The 19440-nt window shown below is 33.6% G+C and overlaps 1 protein-coding gene across 2 annotated transcripts; it reads right to left on the minus strand.

Moving 5' to 3' along the window:
* Positions 1–6685: 6685 nt before the first annotated feature.
* Positions 6686–13843, minus strand: LOC104220841 (replication protein A 32 kDa subunit B). 2 transcript variants are annotated; one of them, XM_009771802.2, is made up of 10 exons: positions 13659–13843; positions 12196–12306; positions 12012–12109; positions 11706–11747; positions 11536–11613; positions 10339–10417; positions 10152–10244; positions 9960–10042; positions 7165–7233; positions 6686–7070 (listed from the first exon to the last, which is right to left on the minus strand). In XM_009771802.2, exons 1-10 carry the CDS (start codon positions 13767–13769, stop codon positions 6986–6988), a joined length of 849 nt encoding a protein of 282 aa, XP_009770104.1. In that variant the 5' UTR covers positions 13770–13843; the 3' UTR covers positions 6686–6985. The 2 variants fall into 2 exon arrangements, with proteins under 2 accessions (XP_009770104.1, XP_009770105.1); XM_009771803.2 differs by having other exon boundaries at positions 9960–10036; positions 13659–13841.
* Positions 13844–19440: the final 5597 nt, after the last annotated feature.

The raw sequence follows: 19440 nt of genomic DNA on the forward strand, positions 1-19440 counted from the left end.
GCCTTATTATTATTTTATTGTTCTTATTCACCTACCTTACCTCGATGTTGACATAGCTCGAGGTTGAGACTTGCTTACACACTAGTTTGACTTACCTTACTCTTTAATTTATACATTTGATTCCTTGTTTACCAATTAGTGTTGGATTAAATCACATATCTTTAAAAACCACAATACAAGTTTAATTGTTACTCGGATTTTAGAGAAAACACACTTTCACTAATGTTAGACTCAAACTTATGACTTTTTATTTTCTATTCGGAAATATCATATAAGTGGATCGGAATCTTGGAGCAACGGTAAAGTTATTTCCATGTGACCTATAGGTTAGGGGTACGAGCCGTGGAAGCAGTCACCAATGCTTTCATTAGGGTAGGTTATCTACATCACACCCCTTGGGGTGCGGCTCTTTCTCCAATTCTGCATGAATGCATGATACTTTATCCACCAAACTGCTCTTTCTTAAACATCATAGAACTTTTCTTGTTTTTTTTTTTGGGACTAATTTTGCTCTTGTTAGACACAAAATTATGGATGTTTCAAATATAATAGCAAAAGCTAATGGTTGGTGAACAGGGAGCAAAACCAACAGCCTTTCAGTATCAAGGATCATTTGAACTTTCACGACTCCAGATGATTGATCAACTGCATGAAAATGACAGTTTAAGAGTAATGAAAGTTAAATCCTCGTAAAACCATATTTGGTAATTTCCCTTCTATACCAATTTTGGTAGGTTTAACTTATCACATGGAAAAAAAATTCTCTTATCATGATTACAATGTCGTGTAGGTACACGTATTATTCCTAATTATGGATGAGTTTCATTGTTTAGTACTCGAATGTATGTTAGACCTATAATATTCCCTCTTTTTCGACTTTATTTGGACCTATTTTCTTATTAATCTGTCTCAGAAGGAATATATTCTCATATTTTGTTAATAAATTTTTTTTGTATTACTCTTAAGATTAAATTATTTAATTTAGTATAAATATAAGGTACCGAGTGAGGAATTTCCCTTCGCAATTTACTACTTTCTTGAAGGGGGGCCTTGGAGCAACGGTAAAGTTTGTCTCCATGTGACATATAAGTTACGGGTTCGAGCTGTAGAATCAACCACTGATACTTGTATTAGGGTAGGCCACCTACATCGCATCCCCTTTAGGTGCGATCCTTCCCCAAACCTAAATAAAAGTGAAATATTTCGTGCACCGAATTGCCCATAATTTCCTACTTTCTTGATAGTTTTTGGGAAAGAAATTAGTTAGAGTAAGTCTTCTAGATACATTTTGGTGGATGATGTAGGGTAAGTGTTCATTTCTTGGAGGTTTGTTGGAAGCCATAAGATGGCTACAAATGGAATTATATCATAAGTGCCCCATAAAAGAGTTGTATATATGATTATCTTTGCTGCTAGATTTGTTGCAATCTGCATCAGATTTAGCTTTTTCATTTACGTGTAGAGATCAGAGCACCTACCATTGGACTTTGTCTGGATATATATGATAAAAATAAAAGCTTTTAAACCACTATGAAAAGGGACAAACCAACTTTGGACATATCTGGGATGTTGTACGATAAAGATTTTAAAGCCTCCTTGAAAAGGAAAAGGGAAAAAATTAAATATAAAGAGATCGAGCAATTGCAACCTTTGAAGCTTGCTGATATTTACTAATTTCCTTTTTGCAATATGAAAAGGGAAAAAAGCATGCTGATCGAAAGGGTAAAAGGGTCAAAAATACCTCTCAAGCATGCGAAGAATATTGATTTTTTTCTTTCATTGTACTCTTTATTCATTTATACTAGTATTAAAACTCGTGATGCGCGGATCGTATTAAAGAATTAGAATACTAATCATTTCAAATTGTGATCTTTATTATTTGAGCATTGATTGCATTGCTTTGAAAAATAGAAATTCAACCTCCATTTTTATTTTCAACATAATATATCTAATAAAAAAATCTATATGAAAATTTTCTATTATTCTATTTTTTTATTTTCTAAATTAATCATTAATATTTTCGTGTATTATCTACTTACTTTATTTTTTAATTAATTCAAAGTATAAATGTCCTCATATTATATCTATCTCATTAGGTATACATTTTTTTAGATCTATCGTAAAATTTTAATTAATTTTTCACATTTAACATTTTTATTTATAATCAAAATAATATCATATTTAGTACTAATTTGTGATATTGAATTTGTCCAGATTAAAAATAAAGAAGTTATTTTGTTATTTTATTATACATCTACTAATATTTTTAATAATTTTTAATTTTGTATTACTTGGCATAACCAATTAAAACTTTCTTCTCTTTTATTTTAATACATAAAATGTAGTTCACAAAAATTCTGAAATCCGAGGGAGAAATCACACAAATATTTTCTTTACTATCCTAATATATGTCAACAACATAAATTTACCTTGTCTCTTGCATTGTGGTCAAACCAGTTAATAAGTAAGCTCTAAGAGTATTGCATCATCAGAATTATTTGTTTTGGATCAGTTTTCAATTGATAAGCATACACAAAAATTCAAAAGCTAAAGTAGTATTACAAAAAATATCTATTAATAATTTTTTGGATTCAAAAAATCATATTACAACTTTATAGAAATAATGGTCTTAAAACATGCCTGAATACATGATCAAATTAACATATGCATAAGCACATTATTAATCCTAATTCAGCACTATTCAAAGACATACAATTTAACAACCTCGTTAAAAGCAATCTGAACCAAGATATCATATTTAAGTGATATGACAATTTCGAAATTGTAATCTTAAAATTGTAAACAATCTCTTAAAAAAGTATCTAACATACCTTTTCTCACAAAGGATACTTGTTAGTTGATGTTCAGTTCCCACATTGATCCAATTGTATTCATTTACCTTTGAAAATCTAGAAAGGTCAAATAGTTAGATGTTCTATATCATTTGTTTTACAAATAAAAAATTCAAATAAAATAACGTCTGAAACACTATTTATAAAAAAAATAATGAGTACTCACATGAAATACGCTTTTAATTGAAATTTTTTTACTTACCAACTACTACAACATTAACTCGTGATTCTATTCTCGTACATAGACTACCTGGTAACCAAATCTCATAGATGAATATCTACAAGAAGATTCAAATTTGCAAAATCAAAAAACTAAATAGAACACATTCACTTTTATAAGCCACCAATATCGCAGTTCATGATTCATTCTTAAAGTTCAATTTTTATCTTTAACAATAATATATTATTAAAAAAGCAAAATTATTCATCTTTCCTAGAATCTCAAAATTGCATTTGGAACATAATCATACCAATGAACCTCAAAATACTTCTTTCAAGTGATTTGGATTCTTCACCATGCAAGAGACTGCATCACTATGATCATTCGTTGCTTCAATGAATGGACTTGAAAAAAATCTGAAAAACATAAACACTCAACTTTATGATCAAACCAAAAATCACAATAAGAAACTTATAGTAGGAAAATAACAATCTCTAGTAATTTTGCTACATCTATGACACAAACATATTTAATTGTCTTCTCTTGATTAGTTTAACCACTTTTAATTTGGACTCCTTTGTGATCTTGAGACTTCTAGGTAATCTTAGTACTTATTCCTTCCTTAAATAAGAATCAGTCTTGAATCTTTTTATTTTTGCCTAATGAAAGATTTTAAACTTGAGCATTTCTTTTCCTTTTGTAAAATATATTCTTTCCATAAAATCAGTACTGTAATAAATATTCTTTGCATAATTTAGTAATTCTCCATTGTAGTAAATATTTCCTAGGTAGATTATTTCGTCTATATAATATTTTCCTTCTTTGTCCTTTGAATTTGAATTCCCAAGATTGCTTCCCTTTCACGATCTTTTAATTTGCCAAAAGTATGCTTCCGCCTAACTTTCCCCATTTATATAGTAAATTTAAAATATTATAAAGTTTTATCCTAAAAGTTCCAAATAACTTTTTCACTACGCTTACTATGAAGCTTGACTATCTTTCTTTTAATATAATATGAAAAATACGGAAGCTATAAATATAAATTACAAATCATTGATCATTTAGTTTTTTATGGCAACATAATCATATATATATCTAATATGTTTCGGAAAAAACTTTTTTCCGTCCATTTTTATGACAATATGAAATAATTTTTATATATTTTTCTCATTACCTAACAATTAGTCGAAAGTTGTATATTTCAAAAGAAAAAATATAAGAATCTCTCTTGCCATTCTCTTAACTATATTAACTCAAAGCATCAAATCAAAAAATTCGGAGAACCTTTGCTCAACAGGAAAAGATATTTGCATAAATTTTACTTAAAGATATAATATAAAAGATATATTAGTTTGATACAATACAAATAAAAAATAATATTTCAAAATCAAGAGATGTTAGATATGAACTACTGATTCTGCCTTGGTTTAATAGTACTTATTTCTGTATCTAATTAATGCTTACCTTATTTTATCTTTGGAAGGAAACCATGAATATTCATTTCCTTAATTAAACCATGAATACGTTGTTTTCTCTAATTAATACTTACTTTAACTCATCACTTAAAGTAAATCATTTGTCATATAATATTACTCTAAATATGGTAATTATAAGTTACAGAATATGCAATTCCTCATAGATATATTTTTCAATTATTAATTAGATCCAAAAGAATATCTATTAATAAATTTTTTCATTGTTTTACAAATAGAATCCAACAAATAGATTCCATAAAATTGCCATGTGTCTTCATCTTAGTTTGCTACTTGGCTTAACCACATGCTTCACTACTCTCCTTTTAATATAATATATAGAATATAGATTCTTATCATTTCGTTGTATTTAGCGCTATGAAACTTTAACCTGAAGCATAGATGGAAGATTTTTAAAAGTAAAAATAGCACGGTATAGCCAGTTTTCGGACTGGTCATTCAAAAATAGCCAGCGTTTACGAAATCAATGAAAAATAGCCACTATTTTGCCGCAACAGAGACCGGTCCAGCATAATATACTGGAGTTCGGTGCACCTGTGTATGAACTCCAGCATATTATGCTAGACCGATATACTTTACTGACTCTAGTATAATATACTGGAGACTGGAGCACCGGTGCTCCAAACTCCAGTATATTATACTGGACAATTATACTTGCTGGAACTCCAGTATATTATGCTGGAGTTCTAGTGTACTTATGCTGGAACTCCATCATATTATGCTGGAGTTCCAGCATACTTATCCTGGAACTCCGGTATAATATGCTGGAGTTCAAGCATACTTATGCTGGAACTCCAGTATAATATACTGTCGTATTTTTCGGGTTTTGAACAGTGTTTTTGCTCAGATTTATCTTTACATGAAAAGTGGCTAAATTTCTATTACTTTTGAAACTAGGCTATTTTTGAATGATCAGTTGTAAATCTGACTATTTTTGAATTTCTCCCTTTTCAAAACCATAGTATATTGTAGAGGTTAAACCAAAGCATTTTGACACGTGGAGTCTAATTCGGTCCAGTTAGAGCTTCGATAAAGTCATAGCAAATACGGTACAATTTCAAGGGCGAAGCTACATTGGTTCAAAGGTGGTCAACTGACCACCATTCACCGAAAATTTATACTACGATAACGTAAAATATTACTTGTTATTGATTAAAAATAAACTTTGAACACTCTTGCATAGCCCGAGCACCCTTATTAAATTTCCTGGCTTCGTCACTATACAATTTACTAGAATAAAGTTAAGAATGATCTCAAAATATAATGTATAATAAAATTAAAATACTTTTATATAGTAGAAGGATAAATTTAAATATTTTCTGTACATTAATTGCATAGTATCAGAGATAATCTCAATTACAATTTTAGCATGACAGATTGATTTTTCTTTTGTATTTACAAATATCTTATACTGTCTTTTACACTGTCATTTTATAATCCAAAATTACAAATATCAGCGCGTGCTTGCGTATGCACGCACAAACATACATATAATGAAAATATTCTAATGATAGAAATCTGCAGGCATAAGAGAGTCCGTACTCCGGAATCATCTTTCTTGTCACGAAATGCCAAATTATATAGTACTTCATTTCTCATGTATACTTGGGAATGAAACGGAGAATAATCTACGTGTCATTAGCTAAAATTGCTTGTAAATTAACATACACAGCTCCATATATTGTTAATTTGGGAATTCCAGAAAATCAAGATTGTGACCTAGGATTTTGTTCCACTAGACTAGTACGTAATTTTTCTCATGGTGATGTTGACAGGTATTATGCTTTTAAGTAATCAATTACAGTATATTGTTTAATTAATTATATACGTAGGAATAAGTATCTTCCCAACCCACCAAAAAACTAATACTAGGATCAGCGACCAACTAGCAAAAGTGGAAAGGTTAGTCCCTTATTATATTCCAGATTATTATAGTACAACGAAGATTTAATTAATTTATATATCACATTAGGTAGGTAATGGTTTAACAGCAAGGTTTTGATATTATAGTAAACTCTAAACCTCATCCTGAAGCTTTAGCCTTTGGAATTCAGATAACTTTGACAACCACCCCCAACAATCACTTGCATTAGCACAGACATTATTCAATAACAAGATAAATATCTTATATTTCAAACTGAATTTTTTAGCACTAGGAAGAAATTCATAAGAATTGGACCTAACCTTATCAACATCATTTGTATTTCAAGTGAGAATGAAGTTGTGAGTTGGGCCTAATACCTAGGACCAAATCCAGGAAAACATAAGCTAAGAGCGAGGTTGCTTCAACGAGATAAAAAGGACTACTCTCAAAAAGCTACCAAATATAGTGCACAAAACTCTCTTTGAGGGAAGAAATGCAATAATATACTGCAAAATGGAAAAGGCCTCTCCATTTTCCATCTTGCTCTGTCTGTATATACATGGAAAAGGACACATGTTACTAAGTTGCTTATTAGTTTCATCTCCCAAATCAAACATCAACCATTTGCAGTAGACTTGTAGTGATACTCGTCTATTGTGGAGTAAACTAGACCTTCAGACTCAAGAGATTCAATAGCTTCTCTGTCATATAGAAACCGTAAGGAAAACAAGCAAAGAGCAAGAACGATTATAATGATATCTAATCATGAAAGAGAACAAGAGGGGAGAGACTTACAAGATCTTCTCGGAAGGGACTTTTAGCTGTTGAGCAAGCTCATTGCGATGCACACCTTTTTCACGTGCACTGAAATTAAAATGACAGAGAGATTACTAACATAGCAAAATCATTCAATGAGTTTGGTAGTCATATTTTCAATCAATTACACAAATACCCAATATCTAATTTAAAAGAGAACAGCAAAAGTATTGCGGCAGTTGGTTGAAAGTTCTATGTTTGAGTTGGAAAAGTTTTCAACATTTGAAAACAAATTTGTTTGGTTTTGGAAAAAACTATTTTGATTTTTGAAAATTAAGCTTAAAATAAACAAAAAAAATTAAAGTTGGATTTGTCCTTTGTCCAAATGGAAGATTATCTTCACTAATTTCATTCCAGGATCACAAAAACAATGTGGAAAGACCGTAAAAAGGAACCAACTTTCAGAACCAAAATAACTGATTATCAAACCAAATCCAATCAACCTGTTAGATACAAATATCTTGTGTAACGTAGCTTAAACTATTAATAACCTGAGACATGCTTTCGAAAATAAAATATCTTGTGTGAAGGTTGGCTGCACAAATCCCTCTTCTCCATTCAGCCCGATGTAGAGTCAAATGCACCACATAGATGGAATCTTTTCTTTCCAATTAATTCTTTTGCTGCTAATATTCATTTTCCTTTCCTCTAATATCAAATTTTTAATGGCTGGCTCAATGCCATATATATTCAGACCATCTTATCACTATTTTGTCGTGATCTTGGAGGAAAGTTAGTTGGGATTAGAAGTTAGTTACACAGTTGAAGGTGGTTAGAACTAGTTAGTGTGCTTAAGGGACTTGACCCATTAGTTCTATAAATAACTACAGAGTACAGACGATAAGGGAAAGCAGGAAAGGAAAATCTGATAAAATTCTAAGATGGTGTTTGGCTAACTAAGCTTATAAGCTGGTCAAACTAGCTTATAAACACTTTTCGGCTTATTTACGTATTTGGTAAATTTAAAAGTGCTTATAAGTCAAAAATAAGCCAAAAGTCATAAGCTCGTCACCCCCAACTTATGAATTTTTAGCTTATAAGCACTTTAAGTTTGACCAAAATTTTTACTATTTTATCCTTAAAATATTCTTTTTAGAACAAAACTCTTACATCGATACTCACTGCCTCAAGTATTGTTTTAACCTCAGACCGCAAATTATATCCACTTGTTAATGCCGCAATTGACAAAGGAATAACTGTAGACTACCAGAACAGCAAGCATCTCTGCGAATTTCTAACACAAAGGCAGGAAGAGATGTTCCTCAAACAATCCAAATTTAGTCTCTTGATGAAAGTTCCCATTTATACTACACAATGGAATACCTAAAGGCATGCTCATGCCTGAATTTAGCTAAATAACACTTGAGTACATTTAGATTGTTTACTTAATAATAGAGATCATCATCATATTACTAACAATTAATATATTCCCTAAGTTACCCCATCTTGCAGAGTTCCTATCCGGTGTTAGCAGTAACAAAGCCTTCATCTACTTTTCATTTGATAAAGAGAGACATTACGAATTTGACCAAAGTTCAACTGTTCAACCATTCATAATACATCGAAGTGAAAAATCTATTATACTACTCTCCCATCTTCCTCTATTCCAGAGCAACAGCCTAAGTCCTCTTATTTACCTCTTCTTATTTTTTTTTATAACTGAGAAGCCTCGAGAGCCAGTGTGCTGGTTCGAAACTCGGTAGATAATGGGCTCGCTCCTCTACCCTTCTCCACTTAACTACCAGGCTTTGTCTATGGTAGGGTTCGGACCCGACGAAATTCACACACTACCCGTTGCGCTCTTACCACTAAGTTGATAAGATTTCTTTCAGGAGTTGGTAGCATGAGTTTTTACAGAAATACATCTAGTTTAATGGAGCACACAGTTGGATAAGATTACGCATTTCATAGCATCAAATAAGATCCTAAAAACTGGAATCAACCTGAGGAAAGGTCCCAAACAAACCATCTACGTGTCCTGCCTAAAAAACCATCTACTTTAACATTTGTTAACCAAAAGGCAAGCAAGTTCACTGGGTGTTCTTTTCTTTTTCCCTTTTTGAAAAGTTAATCCACTGGATGGTCATAACTGGCCTGCATTTGTCCTGGCTTTGCATTAGCTCTAACCGAAGTTATAACATCGGTTGCTCAAATGATGGCAGAGATGTTCACAATTACTATCACAAGAAAGCAACCCCCTTCTCCAAAGGCGACCCTCTTGAATTTCCGGTTGTTTCCTAGATGGAAAAGCTCTGGCTTATACATAGGACGATGAGGAGATAAGGGGTGAAGGATATTCAACTTAAAAGTGGATTTGTGGTGTGAAGAGTGCATTATGACCCATTATCTATTGATAGGCGAGAACATACTGTTATTGACTGCTTCCCCAATCTATTCTATAAGCCCTACATCCCTTTTTTCGTTTTGGCCGTTTTTGTTACGCATTGAACCCCACTTAGGTGCTGACCGAGCAAAAAAGCAAGGCACGAGATAAAGCAGAAGTACCCGACCTTGCAAAGTACTCGCTATTTTGTTATCAAGTCTTCTCTAAAGCAAGTGAACAATTTGAAAGTTATTTCACGGAGTAATAATCGTATATTTTTCTTTCTTTGACATCTGACAGAACAGGGCCGCCAAAAAAAAAACACTTCGACATGTAATAATCTGCCTTCATTTGTACTGCTGTGACTGCCATGCTATTTGCACTAGAAAGAAGCAAACACTGAAAAATGCATTCCCAGTGAGAAAATTTTTTGGAGATTCAAATGACTTACAGGCATGACGGTTGTTGCAAGTAGTCCAAGACCATTTTATCTACACCCCTGATCCCGTCCATGTTGTATCCAGGAAACTGAAACTTAAAAGATAATTACTAAATCACTGGTTATACAGGAAATGTGGAAAAAACTGAAAATGAACATTTTAATTACACCAATTAAAAGAAGAGCAAACGTAATTAGAGATACTTGAGTCGACGGAGAAGCTTGGTATCCCTTTAAAGGAGTGTTGGCAGCTGAGCTAGGCACTTGAGCTGACATAGTCGAGCTATCCTGTTGCTTCTGGAGGGGGCAAAGAAAATACAACTCCAATCAGAATCTAATGTACATCATATTCTGTTTTAGCTTAACACATGGGAGACAGTTTGCTAAATACCCGTAGCTTACTGTTGTAGCTATGAACATAAATGACCTCTGCAAAGTGGCTTGCAATCTCATTGTAGTCATCCACAGGCCTAAAACCACAAAGATAAGAACTTAGGATCTTTACCACCAACTCGTCAAAGAAGATACAGAGGGAACAGGAGAAGGGGGTCATCTTCTAACCTCCCAAGAGACACCGTATGAGTAGAAATAACAACTCTCATGAAATTTTATATGCTTCATGCCCTAGCCATTCATGCATAAGGACAGGTGTGTGGTTCAATCCATATAGATGCTTTTCAGCTTTATTTCATCAGAGATGTTTTTCTCGCAAACTATTTTGTCAAGTTGGAGTTTACAGAAAGTTCATTGGTTTAAGAATAAATATTTAAAAACTCCGTCATGGTTAATGAAAATGACGATCACAAATTGTACATGTCAACATAGTTAGCAAGTTTGGTTTGCCTAGTTATTGATTCATCACACTTAAGGGATCAATCAGATAATGCAAACCCCCCCCCCCCCCATTTGTAACAAGTTTACATGCCAATTTTTCTTAACAACTGATCTCCCTGTGCCTCTCCAGAAAAGGAGGCACAGAACAGATACAGTTGCCTTGTTTTGACAAACAACTATCACGTCATTTCACGTGCTTCTTAGAAAAAGCCAGTTGTGCGCACTCTCTCCGCCTTCTATCTGATGGACTTCCTCTAAACCTTAAAACATCCCCCAAAAGTTAAAAAAAGAATTGATCCCAATTAAGAAATTATAAAAACAGCAATATAAATAGTCAACACTTGAAAAGTGGAGAGATCCTAGATACATTACAAAACAATCAACTAACAAAGTCATGCAAGGATATAACTAGGGCTTACGAACAAGGAAACTAACTTACTATGACCGTACGTGGACCTTGAAAATACTAAAATCAACACTAAATATAAGTTTCATGTTTTTATATGGTTTCAAGTACAGATAAGTTAGGAACTTTATGGTGAAGTAATGCTGTGACACATTGAGTACATGAATGCTGGATAATTACAAATTATGTACTATAAAACCTAAAACCCCATGGAAATAGCTTTTCTCCAAGCCAGAGGCAACCACCTCACTAGCAGAAAGCTTAACGACTAGTGCATAAACTCCCCAATATTAATATACTGAAAGAAACAGAAATGAGCAATTCAAAAACCCATTCGTACAGTAATACCTGACAGAGTAAGCTACCAACTGCCTTTTACCCAGTAATCCTTTCAAGTGTCCATGAACCCGAACGTACATGCCATCTCTATTTGACAAAGAACCCGAACAAACAATAAAACATGATATTAAAATATATGTTAGGTGAAAAAATAGCACATTATCAAGAAGAAAAGTTACGTGACTGCTTCCATTTCCTTGGCATCAACAGCTTCATTTACCCTGCATAGTATGCATCAACCAAACTTTACAATTAAATTTTTAAAACAGAAAGTCAATTGTGTCAGACATAATAGCAATTGACTAGATTATGGTTTTACATAAGAGGTATAGCAATTCTAAATCCTTTACCAATAAGAGATGCACCACAATATACTTGCGGTCTATGATGACAGAAATGATATCAAAACCATACCCATCAGTCAGATAGAATCCTAAACAAATTAAAGTCAGAACAGAAAAGGGAAAAAAGAAACTGACAATTACCATCGAGAACAGTCAATGCGCCCTGTTCCATCATCCACTACAAATGAAACTTCTGTAACCCTTTCCGCTTTGTTGAATAAAATACCCACCACTTTCACCTACGAGCACGTCAGATTCTAATCATACATATCTTGCATAAACTTGCAACAAAACAGTAAAAGCCATGAGTATAAGAGAGACTTACATTATTCACGTCAACCCCATCAATGAGAAAGTTTGTCTTATCATCACTAGATTGAAAGGCTTCACTAATTTGCTTGACACTTAGTGGAAGCAAAGTCTGTGAATCACGATTCTGCGAATAGAGAAATAAAAAGAAAAACAAGAAAGATGTTATCACCCCTGCATTTCAATTTTCCACGGCCATATTAAGATGCTACATTAAGCAAGAGAATATAATATGCTTTAAAAATTCTTTTATTTCCTTCGCACCGAGTCAAAACCAATTACACTCTACATGCACTTATGAAATTTAAGGAACAGATAAACAAGAGAATATAATATGCTTTAGAAATTCTTGTATTTCCTTCACACCAAGTCAAAACCAATTACACATTTACACTCTACATGACACTATGAAACTTAAGGATCCAAAAGAAACTTACTCTGATTTAAAATTGAAATGTAGAACATTGACAAAGTTTCTAAAGACCAAGAACTGCATGAGTAAAGAAATACTCTTTATTTTGCAATATGCTTGATCAGCTTTCCTTAGTCCATAGTTACTAACCAAATCTAGAAGCATGTTCCAAATTTCTCTAACAAATTTACTACTTATGTGATATTAGATGTCTGGCTGATTCTTCTTCTGTATCATGTAGAATAACATCTTAGCACATTTTATGTCCCCTTTTCTGACGATCTTCCAGATTTAATGTAGCTTCATGGACCACAAACAAATAGAGCTACTCTTATTGGGGCTTTTAACCTCCGCACAGCTTATCCTGGAAATCTTTTCTCCCTGTCACCATTTCTGGCCCTTCTTATTTTTTTCTTTTTTTGGGACAGTGGTGGTGTCAGGCCAGCTTGCGCATACCTCGACTAAATTCATAGGCTAGCTGTGTAATTCTGTCCATCAAAGCTTAAACATATGGGGAAAAATAACCTAGTGTTTTTGTCTCCATTAAGACCATTTCCGTCCCTTCTTCTTCTTCCTCTTCTGGCAATTGGCTCACCAATTGCATTAAGTTCGTCTTCGAATATTCAATCTAGTATTTTAAGCATTGTTATCTTATACTCCCTCCTTCCAGAAAGAATGGCACTGCTGCTATTAGGGGAACCAAACATTTTTTTTAATTAAACTAGTTTAAACACCTCTAATATATTCTTAACTGTAATGATTTATCATTATTTACGTAATTACTAAACAAACAAACTTTTTAAAGAAATTAAACAATGGAGGACCCAAGTTAATTCATTTTTTCCCGTCACATTCCTACATAGCCGCAAAATTATCAACCAAAAAAAGAAAGGAATTGCAAAGAAGAACTAAAATACGCTCTTAATTTTTAAGGGTTTATTTTAAAGTTTCCTTTATTTGTTTTTGGAAAATAGACCATAGTTTGAAATTCTATGAAATGCATATTAGGGTCAATGAAATATTAAAGCTTTCACATTTTGTACGCCAAAAAATAAAATAGAACAGACCTTGGCTGGAGAGAAAGAATGATCGCCGGCGGTTTGAGTGGCCTGCGATGGCATGAAACCGCCGCCGGCAAACGCCGCGTTGCCGTCGAATTGGCTATTCCCGCCGTACATCCTTCTCTGTGTTGGTGTGTTTGTCACACTACGGGGGTTCCCGCCTTTTTAACTCTCTTTCTGAGTCTTCCTCCTAAAAATTGCAAGGGGCGACGCTTCTTTTTAATCTGCGGCCGCTTTGTCTTTCTGTTTATACCCATAGCCGTTTTTTTGTTAAAAGTCATTTGAAAAGATTATTTTACCCTTCTTTATTAAAAGAATACTTTCTCTCTAAGTATACGCTAGTCCTCTACTGTCTTTATCTCTCACTCCCGTTATTCGCATTTGTTGATTTGTTCTTCTCTGAAATCAAACGGTTTTCGTTGTTGTTTTGATTTTTCAACTACTAGTCATCGTTGTTCCCACATTATGATTTAATCACAGGTACATTGCAATAACTTTCTAGGTTTTATTTTACGATTTAATTTCTGGTTTTGGTTTTGATAGTCATATATTTATGATAAAATATTTTCTTAGGGTTTAGTTTGATAAGTGCATTAGTTTTACTTTTACGATTGTGTTTTTAGATTTTTTGAACGAGTGTTTATGTTGTTGATGAAAATTCTATATTTAGATTTTTTGAACGAGTATTTAAAAATTTTGAGAGTTAAATATATGATACTACTTAGGAGCTGTAGTATTATTTGTTTTATAATAGTTCAATGATACCTTAGATAAACAGAATTTGTGTTTTGTTTTTTGTCAAAACTACAGCATGTTTTTTTGCTGAATGTTTTGTGTTTGTAACTGGTGAAGTTCAGCTTTAGGAGCTGAAGTTTTTGTGTTTGTAACTGTGAAGTCCAGCTTAAGGAGCTGAAGTTTTTGTGTTTGTTATTGGTGAACTTCAGCTCTAGAGCTGAAGTTTTTGTTTTATATCTGTCGAACTTCAGCTCTAGAGCTGAAGTTTTTGTGTTTGTTACTGGTGAACTTCAGCTCTAGAGCTGAAGTTTTTATTTTATAACTGTCGAACTTCAGCTCTAGAGCTGAAGTTTTTGTTTTATAACTGTCGAACTTCAGCTCTAAGGCTGAAGTTTTTGTCTTTGTAACTGTCGAACTTCAGCCTTCTTAGGTATTGAAGTTTTAACTGATCTTTTTGATAATGTCCTAATGTTATTTTTTGTAACTTTTACTTTTTTTGAACAGATGGCTCCTAAAGCCCCTAAAGATCCTAATGCAGCTAAAGCAGGCAAAGCACCTAAAGCACCTAGACAACCTATAATACCCCCAGGTCCTTATGTTCCTGCTCCTCCACCTACAAGACCAGGGCAAAGATATTTTGAGTTTGGAGATTGGTTTAACTGGAAGGGGAACCATGATTTGAAGAAATTAATTGCAACTTTCTTGACTCCTACACAACGGGATAAGCTTAATAATGGTACATTTCGATACATTATGGCTATGGAGAATTTCCAATGCAGCATGAAGTTGGTTCATTCTCTGTGTCTTTCTCGAATATTCACCAATGATCGAGACTCCATTAGTTTCAAGATTTTTGGTCATGATGTTTCCTTCACCCTTGAAGACTTTCACATTATGTGTGGTTTGCGGATCACAACACATAATATTGAAAAACCAATTAATCGAGAGAGCAATATTCTGAAGCAGTATTTTGGTAAGTCCAAGAGTGTGACTTTGAAGGATATTCGAAGTTTTATAACTCGCAATGAAATTCCAAAGAATGCTGTGAATCACGTACACGTATGCGAGAGTGATGATGATGTTGTTAAGCTTATGGAAATTCTTGTTGTAGAGTCTATTTTGTTTGGAAAAAATACCGAGTCATGTGTGATAGAGGAGTATGCATCTATTGTTGAAGATGATAAGGTTTGTGCTGAATATCCTTGGGGTAATGTGGCTTATGAGAAACTCATTTATTCACTGAAACATGCATTGGACAAGCAGAACAAATTACATACAATTGAGTATAAACTTGGTGGATTTCCATATCCGTTATGTGCTTGGTTCTATGAGCACTTCCCAGATGTTCGGGAGAGGTATATAAGAGAGGATGAGTACCTTGATACCCCTCAGGTTCCCAGGATGTTACGTTATGTATGTGTGGGAGAGCCTAAATTTCCTGAACTTTATCATATGTTCAGTACTCATGAAGTAAGTTACTTTTTTTTGGTCTTTGTGTTAATATGTTGATGTATTAGTTTTTTTCTCCTCATAATATACTTTTTTGTATTAAACAGAGATATCGCGACTTTAGTGTATTGGATATAATTTCTACAGAAGAGGAATTGAATTCAATGCCTTTAATTCGTTCAAAGGTAGTTAATGCAGTTCCTTCAACTGGTGAATCAACACGTAGTCGGAGTCGATCAAAAGAACCGAATCAAACTCCTTTTATTGGCGAATCATCTTGTACCCAGAGTCGTTCTACCCGTTCTACATCTGACTTTGATGACAATGAATTACTTGAGACAATATGTTCTGTAAGTTTTGATCTGAAGTTTTTTGGTTTTGTTTTTGTAAAAGTACAATATGTTTTTGAGCTGAAGTTTTCTTCTATATCTGAATTTTTGTTGTGTATCTATTCTAGAGGTTAACGACAGAGGTTCAAAGGCATGCAGAAAAAGAAAGAAGCACGATCGTGAACGAAGTTTTCGATAAGTTTAAAAAGGATGAGCGATCTGCTATTGTTGATGCGATTTTTGTAAAAGTGAAGGTAAGCTAATTTATAGAGAAGTCTTTTTATTTCTGCTGATGTTATTCAGATTAATCATTGTTAGTAATTTTTTTTTAGGAATATTTCGATGAGAAGTTTGAACAGTTGTTTAAGATTGTCAACAAATCAAATGAAATGACAATTTTGATTTGAGTAACCATCAAGAATATGATAGGGTGATCGACTGTTACGAACCTCCATCGGATATTAATGATGTTGATGATACATCAGATAATGTTGCAGATGTAAATGCCACACGTGAGGAAGCGGCTTTTGAAGGCGATCAACATGTTCAGAAACAAGTTGAAGAGGAACGTTCCAGTGCTGATATATTGAGCAGAGATGGAAATGATGAAGAACAGTTAGCAACTGAGAATGTTGGAAGCAAGCAATGTGCAGATAATCAAGTTAAAGAACATGTTGCTCATGATCCATCGCGTAAAGTCGCAGATGATAAAGCTACACGTAAGGAAGCGGCTGGTGAATGCGATGAACATGTTCAACAACAAGGTGCAGATGATCAAGTTGTTGGTACTGAAAAACATGCATCGAGTTGTTCTTTGGAAAGCGATGTTGGACAGGGCAATTTGTTTGATGGAGCACTAGCTATTTGCAAGGAAATTTTAGGCGGTGATACGCAGGAAATTGTTACTACGGGTATAAAGTGTGAAGTTTATAATAGTTCATAAAAATATATAACAAAAAACACAAAACATGAAACAAAACTTAAGCTGAAGATTTTGTTTTGTACCTATCGAACTTCAGCTCTAGAGCTGAAGTTTTTGTTTTGTAACTGTCGAACTTCAGCTCTAGAGCTGAAGTTTTTGTTTTTGTAACTATCGAACTTCAGCCTTCTTAGAGATTGAAGTTTTAACTGATCTTTTTGATAATGTCCTGTAGTGAAATTTTCACTACAGGTATAAATTTTTACTATGTTATATATATAGAAAAACTAGTTGATCTATTCCCCCTCTTTATGAATATGCAGTGGAAGTTGAAACTAGTTGTGCTTCAATTGACACAACTCAAAAGTCTCTGATGATGCTGAATTAAATGAAGGTAGAGTTGAGAAAAACCTTCCAGAGAATACTCCAATGCTCCTCGATGTTGGTGCACAGTTGAATGAAGCTGGAAATGCTGATATCGAGAAAGGCATGCAGCCTGGGGAAACCACAGCGGAAGACAAACGTCAAGGTATTCTATAGATCATAAATTTATTACATTTGATCGAAGTATATTTTTTACAGTTTGAAACTTTACATATTTTATTTTCTTTGTTATGTTTTTGAATGATTTTTCAGAAAGACTCGAGGCAGCTAAAAAAGAATTTGGTGAGCTTATGCAGTTATATCAAAAAGGAGAAATATATTTATTCACACCTGTTGGCTCACAGACAGGTGTGAAGTGTGTTGGTATTATTTTATAAAATTTAGTCAGTATTATTTATATTTTTTTTATTTTTTTCGCATGAAGATACATGCATATCTGAAGGTAAAGGAAATGGATTTGTTGGAATGCAAACACCATCTGTGTCTCAACACTTAGACCAGGTAGTTATTTTCTACAATTCGATTACAAGTTGTTTTTTTGCCTAATGTGTGTTTTGTATTAGTTTTATTTATGTTTATATTTTCTTTGCTTTTGCAGATATCATCTGATGCATCACAATTTCTTCCAAATCCTAAGAGAATGAAGATTTCCAGTTCTCCTATGTGTGATACCAGTGATATCCCGAACTTCAATTTATGCTCATTTTCACTTGGTAGTACACAAGGGACTGATTCAGAAGGTAATTCTGCTGCTGCTGTTGTTCGTGAAGAGAGACAAGAACGTCGTGAACAGTAGGGAGTTGGTCAAGTATCTGCCACTATGGTTGTGGTTTCTCCCCCTGCTGGTGAACAACAGCAGTTAGTTGTAATAGAACAGCAGGAAGAGCAAGAAAAAGGAAAACCAGAAAAAAAAGGGAAAAGGATTCGTATGGAGAGTATTTGGTTGAGATCTCCTTACGTAGTTCATAAACGAAAGGAAAAGGGGGCAAGATTGAAAAGTAGAAAAGAATATACGAAGGTGTCCCTTCCATTATGTTAATCAAGACAGTGGATTGATGCAAGGATTTACAGAGTGGTTGGAGATGGATGCCAGTGAATATGATTCCAATCCATTCAGATTAGCTGGAATTGATATTCGAAAATCATTCTTTACCGAGCTTATGGATCCTAACTCTGATCTTGCGGATGAAGTAAGTTATTAAGTTTGTTTTTTGAATTGGTTTTCAACTATATTTCCTAAAATTTTAGCTTATTTTTTATAGTAAAGTTTTTGTACTGTAATTTGGAAAACTTCAGCTTTATTCATACTAAAATGCTGAAGTTTTTAGCTTATTTGCTAACACTTCAGCCTAACCGTGCTGAAGTTTTTGACATGCATTCTCTAGTTTTTTTCAAAACTTTTAAATCAAACATGCTGAAGTTTTTTAGATTATTTTCTAACACTTCAAACTGAATATGTTTAAGTTTTTGTCATGCTGTTTGTAGTTTTTTCACATGTTATCATTTGTTGTTGTTCATTTGCAGCATATGGATGTGGGCATATATTACTTGCGCAAAAAATATTGCTATCACCTTCCAGCTTATCCAAAATCAAGATTTGCAGTAACTGATTTAATTTTTGATCAGGATATGACTAAGCTGGCTGGTATTCATCCTTCAGAAGAACATATGGATAAAATTAGAAAAAGGAAGGAAAAGAGAACGAAGGATCAAAAAAAGAGCAAATCAAAGAGAAAGAGGATATCCAAACAACAGGCTCAAGAAGAAGAAGCGGTTATTCGGCCACTTACAGACTTTAGTTGGTTTGAGGAAGAATCAACGAATGAAAAGGTGGCCAACTACGTCAAAGGCCGAGACCTTTCCTGTGGTATCTCATGGGCATCTGCCAGAAAAGTATTCTTTCCATTTCGATTTAAACCAATGACGGGCCAGAGATCTACGCACTACTTTTTTGAAATTCTGGACTTTAAAG

This window comes from Nicotiana sylvestris, chromosome 12 (assembly GCF_000393655.2).
Source record: "Nicotiana sylvestris chromosome 12, ASM39365v2, whole genome shotgun sequence".
NCBI lineage: Eukaryota > Viridiplantae > Streptophyta > Magnoliopsida > Solanales > Solanaceae > Nicotiana > Nicotiana sylvestris.